The sequence below is a fragment of the Euphorbia lathyris genome, chromosome 2 (assembly GCF_963576675.1).
Source record: "Euphorbia lathyris chromosome 2, ddEupLath1.1, whole genome shotgun sequence".
Classification (NCBI taxonomy): Eukaryota; Viridiplantae; Streptophyta; class Magnoliopsida; order Malpighiales; family Euphorbiaceae; genus Euphorbia; species Euphorbia lathyris.
In genome coordinates, this window is record NC_088911.1 from 37,683,874 (window position 1) to 37,690,941 (window position 7,068).

Below are 7,068 nucleotides of genomic sequence, written 5' to 3' on the forward strand. Positions count from 1 at the left end.
GCACGCTTCCTCAACATCCTCAACCACAAGTAGCTGATGACACGTCGGATGACTGAAAAATACAAAACCGATAAACATTGAGCAACACATATTACTTACGACCAAAGCACATATACTCACGTAAACAAAACATATATACTTACATTAAAAACGTCTAATGCTTCTTTAAAAGTTGGATTTTTTGAAGTTATCCATCTACTTAAACGAGGGAGCACGCTCTTGTCTTTCCTCATATAGAATTTACAAGGCACACTCCATAGCTTAAGTATCTAAACCTATAAAAAAAATTCAATTCAAATCAATCCAATTGAACATCAAATAGATCAAATAAATATATGAAGCACACCTGAAAAGCTTGTGCTAGACCAACTAGCTGATGTGGAACGACCTTATCGTATTTACCCTTATGGAACGCCTCAAATTTCGCCTTTCTGCTCTTAGCAGATACAGCCCATTGCAACGTCTTATACGTCTCCTCCCTAGCAAATACATCCTATGGAAACTCATTAAACAGTTTCGGAAAATCAGGGAGGTCGATGATATTATGATCAACCAAATGATTTGGATCGGTGGTGAATAGGAGCATATGTATAACGTACAACATAGCAATAAAAACCGCATCACCATCTTCTTCAAGGCTCCAATCTGTGCTTTCGAAGGTCTCGTATATTTGCTTGTGAGTTAAGCTCGGACTAGTTTCGAAGTACCAATTTCTTAATATGTTTGTCTTCTTGTAACTACTCAATCGTTTCACAATTGGTGTCGGATCACCAAATCTCAACCCGATGATGAGTCCGAATTCACGATCGCAGAATTTCAGTTCAACCCCTTTGACGTTGAACCACATCTCTTTATGTTTTGGATTTTGTGGAGCAATCTCTCTCGTAAGGACCCCATGACATAGAAGAGTTGATAACGTACACATATCTGAATCCGCCAAATGCCCAAAGCAAGATTTCCAAAACATATCCATTTGCATTTTTGTTAGTCTGGTCTTCAATTTCTTCATTACATCCCAATCACCCCTCACTGCGATTGATGTCTTTGTATTCAAGCTATAAGGATACTTGAAAGTGATGTCTTTCGTACTATTATCACCTGATACCCTTTTCCTCTTCTTTGAATAAGTCTTAGATGGACTAACCTTCAGCAAAATGCAGCTCAATTTAGTCAACTAATGAAATAAAAAGACTTCGCAGATTCCTTGTTTACTTCGCGGTTGATAAAACCGCGAAGTAAACATGTATAATTCTCTTCGCGGTTGATAAAACCGTGAAGCAGGAGTGAAACAACGAATTCGCAAATCACTCATAGCTTCGCATTTTTGAGCACCGCGAAGGGAAATAAGTCTTCGCAGTTATGAGTTTGTTTCGCGGTTTTTGCTCAACCGCAAAGATTTTGCTTCACATTTTGCGAAAACCGCGAAGCAAACTCATATCTGCGAATACTTTTTTTGGAACAAATGAACTCTTCGCAATCATTTCAAACTGTTTCTAAGTCCCATTTCGCAGAAAATAGATATAAACTAACCAAATAACACACATATACCATAAACCCTAAATTAATCGCGAAAACATAAAAAAAAACTGAGAATACATAACTCTAAACCAAACGAAAACGCAACAAACCACAGTAGATACGTACCTTTTTGCGGCTTCTTGCCATTGAAATCGAAGAAAAGTAGAGATTGAAAGTTCGAATTCGCAAATGGTAAACACTTTGAGTTCACAAAGTGAAAGAGGAAGAAGAAAGAAGGAAAATGCACTGAGTTGTTATATATATATGAAGAGTATTATAGATAATTCCTAAATGAAATATTCTAAATATGTAAAATGTTGTGTAATAGATCTTAATACGTAAATGAGCCTTCAATTTGACCCAGTTTTATAATTTACCCTACAAAAATAATTGATCCATTAAGACTTAATCAATTAAAAATGAATTGATTAAGGGTTTAAGTATACATTTAATCTTTGTTTAAATGGAAATCTTTTTGCCAATCGCAACTCCCATCAAAGGAGTTGAAGTTGCAATATGGAAAAAGATTTTGTGTAGCACCGCGAGGCTCTCAGCAAAATCAGAATCAGGACCAAATACTTGGGGGTCAATAGACCCAAACTTAGTAATTGGGGGATTAAGAACAAGGGACCCATTCTGGAAATAACAGAATTACCGCCCGAATGTACATATTCGGCGTCGGAAAGTTACATCAGCAAATATAATTATTGTTATTTTCTTCCCGGAATCAGGGGTCGAGTTCCGCCCTACCGGAAGTTTGCCATGTTAAGCAAACAAATATTAGAATTTTATGGGTGAGCTGCTCTATTTCTCCGCCTCTCCCTAGTAGCCATTTTCTCTCCATACCTCTGCAATATATCAGCCAAATCAACCATTCCTGCCTCCCTCAATTTCTTCCCAATCTCTTCAAACATAACCACACCTTCCTCACTTGAAAAATAATGCAAAAACTTATTATAATCAAATCTATCCACTTCAACACCACCCTTTATGCTCCTCTCCACATACTTACTAGCATCTAATGATCTCCCTGCCTTGACCAAACCACCAACAAATATTGTATCAAAATTCACAATTGGGTCTCTTTCTTTCCTCCCTCTCTTCCCCAAATGCCCTTGCAATAGCATTATATATGTGTGCATTATAGGTTCACATCCTCTCTTTATCATCTCCCTAAAAACTTGTGTAGCTTCACTTGCTCTTCTCAATTTCAATAGCCCTTTAATCAAACCATGGTATACACTTATATCTGGATTCTCAATCCCTTCCATTACTCTATATGATTCATTTACTCTCCCTCTTGATAGAAGTCCATATAGAAGATGCCCCAAAGTTATATTATCTGCTTCGATTTTTCTCTCAAGCATTTCGTCGAACACCATCTTTGCTTGTGAGATTTTCCCCTTTTTACACATCCAATTGATTACAAGCCTGTATGTAGATAGTCCCAAATCACCCATTCTGTTCACTCTCATTGTATGAAAGACCTTCAAAGCTTCATCATACTCGTTTCTTTTGAAAAATGTCTCCATCATTTTCTCAAACACATCGATTCCGGGCTCGGATCCTTCATCCACCATTAAATTCCAGATCTTCGAAGCTTCAATCATATTTCCCACATCACAAAACCCTTTGATTAACAATCCATAAGTGACTCCATTAGGTTGAATCGACTCTTTCAATTTCAATACCAAAAATTTCGCCTCATCAACGAGTTTGTTACCTTTACACAAACTCTCCACAACCTTGTTTAACCTCTCTACGCTGTACTCGCACCCATAATCATTCATCGAGTGAAAGAATTCGACGCATTTTTTCAGCTCCCTCGCCGAAGCTAAAGTATTCAGAGCAATGAAAAAAGTTTTGTCGTTAACTAATCGGAGTTTACCCATTTGATGAACGGTGGTCCAGAATAGATCGATGTTTCGTGATTTTGATATGACGTCTAGCAATTTGTTGAAAGAGACGGAGGTGTGGGAGAAATGCGGGTTAGGTGTTTGATGTGTGTACTGAAAGAAGCGATAAACGGGACGCCAAGAGGAATGGAACTTGTTGCATACTTGGAGGAAGAATTCGTGAGTGATTTGGGGATCGAAAGATGAAAGTTTGGAGTGGAGATTAGAGTCCGGTGAATTTTGCTGTTGATAAAGGATTGTGCAGACGCGGAGAAGGTGGTCTGGATTAATTGGGGATGGAGAAGATTGTTGTTGCTGATCGGAGGCGGTGGTGGTTAGGGGACGGAGGTGGAGATGGCAGTGGAAAAGGGAGGGTTTGTTGAACGAGAAACGTTGGAGTGACATGTCTGGCGGAAGAGACGGAGAGGAAGATAATGGATTTTAATTGCAAAAGTTAAAATTGGAGATGCACGGAGTCGAACCCTGTTTACTCTCGCATACGCGTTAGCTCTATCATTTGAGCTACATCCCCATTTATATAAAAAATAATAAATTATGTAATCTAATATCGAATGAATTTTAATTTAGCGAATAGAAAAAAATTAAATGTAAAATATCGAAACTTATACATCTCGTATGCAAAGTAAGCACTCTATCATTTGAGCTACATGCTCTAATGATAATTGGCTGAATATATATATATATATATTAATTAAATCATAGCATTGTTAATTTATTTTACGTTTTTACCGAGGATTGTAACATTGAAAAATTAGATTTAATGAAAAATAGATATTATTCCGTTATTTGATTTTTTAGATAGGATTGTAACACTTGGTGGCCTTTACAGCCGGTCCCAAGCTCGGACATAGGAGGAAGGTTGCGGTAGGTTTTGTGGTGGCCAGTGTAAAACTTAGCCACATCTTATGACATGAACCACAATATAAATATCCTGGGGGCGTTCCCTGCTCAGCGACGCGCTGCACTTCCTAGACCCGATTGTAGTGATAAATGTGCAAGGGTTGCTAAGTCGTCGCCCCGAAGCGGCGCGCCACCCCAAGACCTGGGGGTGGTGTCAAATATGCAAGGGTTGCGGGTAAATAAGCTAGTCCACAGTAATGGTAAGGGTAGGGGTAGTAGATTACGCTTTGGGACATGGAACATAGGTTCTTTGACAGGAAGATTAGTAGAAATTGTAGATGTTATGAATAGGAGGAGAATAAATATAATGTGCCTATAAGAAACCAAGTGGGTTGGAGTCAAGGCAAGAGAGATAGCTCATTGGGGTTATAAGCTTTGGTACTCAGGAAAGGATAAAGGTAGAAATGGAGTAGGTATTCTTATTGATCGGGAGTATATTGATGATGTAGTAGCAGTGTCTAGAAAGAGCGATAGAATTATGAGTGTTAAGCTAGTGATAGGGGATGAGGTTGTGAATGTCATCAGTGCATATGCGCCACCAATAGGATTAGACGTCTCTATAAGATAAGCTTTTTGGGAGGACTTAGAGGAAGTGGTGCAACAGGTTCCTTGGGATGAAAAGATGGTACTAGGGGGTGATCTCAATGGACATATGGGTTCTAGACGAGATGGGTTTGAGAGTGTTCATGGAGGGTATGGTTTTGGAGATAAAAATGAACCAAGAAATGATATTTTGGAATTCGCATCAGCCTATGACTTGAGTATCATGAACATATGGTTTATGAAGAGAACATCCCACTTAGTGACTTATCGGAATGACGGTAATGCGAGCCAAATTGACTTCTTCTTAGTAAGGAGTGCTTGGAGAAAGAGTTATATTGATTGTAAGCTGATCCCTGGTGAGAGTAAAACAACCCAACATAGAGTAGTGGTGCTTGATTTTCGAAGTAGGAGATGTATAAGAAAACGAACACCACAAGTGGAGACTAAGATTAAATGGTGGAAATTGCAAGGGGAGAATCAACAAAAATTTGTGGATGAGATGGCAAAAAAAGATATTTGGACTTGTAATATGGATTTAAATATAGATTCGATATAGACTAAGATGGAGCATAGTATAAGGGAAGTAGCGAAGGAAGTTATAGGGGAATCTAAAGGTAGCATGCCACCGGGTAAGGACACATCTTGGTGGATAGAAGAAGTACGACAAGCAGTAAAGAGTAAGCGAGAATCCTCTAAAATATTGGGGAAATGTAGGAGCGATAAGAACTACGAAAAATACAAAGAGGCTAAAAGGGAAGTAAAGGGAGTCATACGAGATGCTAGAGCAAAGGTGAATCGGGATCTGTATGCAAGATTGGATACGAAAGAAGGGGAAAGAGACATATATAAAATTGCTCGGATGAGAGATAGGAAGACGCGAGATCTCGGAAAAGTTAAATGTGTGAAGGATTTGGACCAAAAAGTCCTAGTTGGAGATAAGGATATCAAGAAACGATGGAGGTCCTATTTTGATGACTTATTTAATGGAGATCGCAGACAAGATGTTGGAGATATAAGTATCCCGCACGATATGATAAATCATGAATGCCTGCGGAGAATTCAAAAGGGTGAAGTCAAAATGACATTAAATAAGATGAGGTTGAAGAAAGCAGTAGGACCTGATGGCATCCCTATTAAGATTTGGAGATGTTTGGGGGAGAGAGGAGTCGAATGGTTGAAAACATTCTTCAATAAAATTTGGAGAAACAATAAGATGGCATCAGAATGGAGGAAAAGTATCTTAATCCCTTTGTATAAGAACAAAGGCGATGTCTAAGATTGTGACAACTATCGAGGAATCAAATTAATGAGTCACACTATGAAACTTCGGGAGCGATTGATCGAACAAAGGCTAAGGAGCACGGTGAAGATCTCGGAAAACCAGTTTGGCTTTATGCCGAACTATGGAAGCCATCCATCTAATGAGACAATTAATGAAGGAAAATAGGCAAACGTTTGGCAGCGGAAATATAAAATTTTTAACCTATTTCCTTTAAACCAAGATCCGTTAATCGTTATTTCATATAAAGAGGGATAGAAGGAAATACCTTTTGATGAACTATCTACCGTTGCAAGCGAAGTGCCCTCAACTCTTAATCCGAGTTCACGAGCACAAAATAAGAACACAAATCAAAACGATATTAGAACTCAACCGAATAATAGCAATCAAGATAGATTGCCTCTAATTAATCAACACAAGATCAATGAATAAAGGAAAGAGATGAAATCAATTGATTCAAAAGCAAGAGGTGAAAGACGATCCACTACGGTAGGGGGTCGAAAATTCTCTCTCTCCGGGATAGTAGGCTTGGCCGAAATTTACAACAAGAGGGGGTTAATATAGCCTCTTCTATCTAAACCCTACTCTTATTATTATTATCATCTATAATTATATCTAAATATAAAGATAATAATAACTTATTAATAGGATAATAATTAGAAGCTATTTAATCTCAATAAACCTCCTAACTTATTTATCCTATAATTAATTTAATCTATAATCATAATCTAATTATAATTGTTAAAATTAAATTAATTCCTTATGTGTCACAACACATAAAAATCGCCCCTCTCTATTACTGGGCCTTAGTGGACTCAGTTGGGCTTCCGTCAATTAATTAGCATTTGTTTCTCTTTTGGGTTCCAAGTCTTATGTGTGACCCATTAGGTTCTTATTGCTTTTAGCCGTATA

General features: G+C 38.0%; 1 protein-coding gene across 1 annotated transcript; it reads right to left on the minus strand.

The window, feature by feature from the left end:
- Positions 1–1,823: 1,823 nt before the first annotated feature.
- LOC136217820 (putative pentatricopeptide repeat-containing protein At1g26500) lies at positions 1,824–3,965 on the minus strand. The gene has a single exon (XM_066004487.1). The coding sequence runs from the start codon at positions 3,816–3,818 to the stop codon at positions 2,307–2,309; it is 1,512 nt and encodes a 503-aa protein (XP_065860559.1). The 5' UTR covers positions 3,819–3,965; the 3' UTR covers positions 1,824–2,306.
- Between the last annotated feature and the right edge of the window lie 3,103 nt (positions 3,966–7,068).

Coding starts and splice junctions, on each gene's coding strand:
- LOC136217820 (XM_066004487.1), bottom strand. CDS start 3,818: ATGTCACTCCAACGTTTCTCGTTCAACAAACCCTCCCTTTTCCACTGC.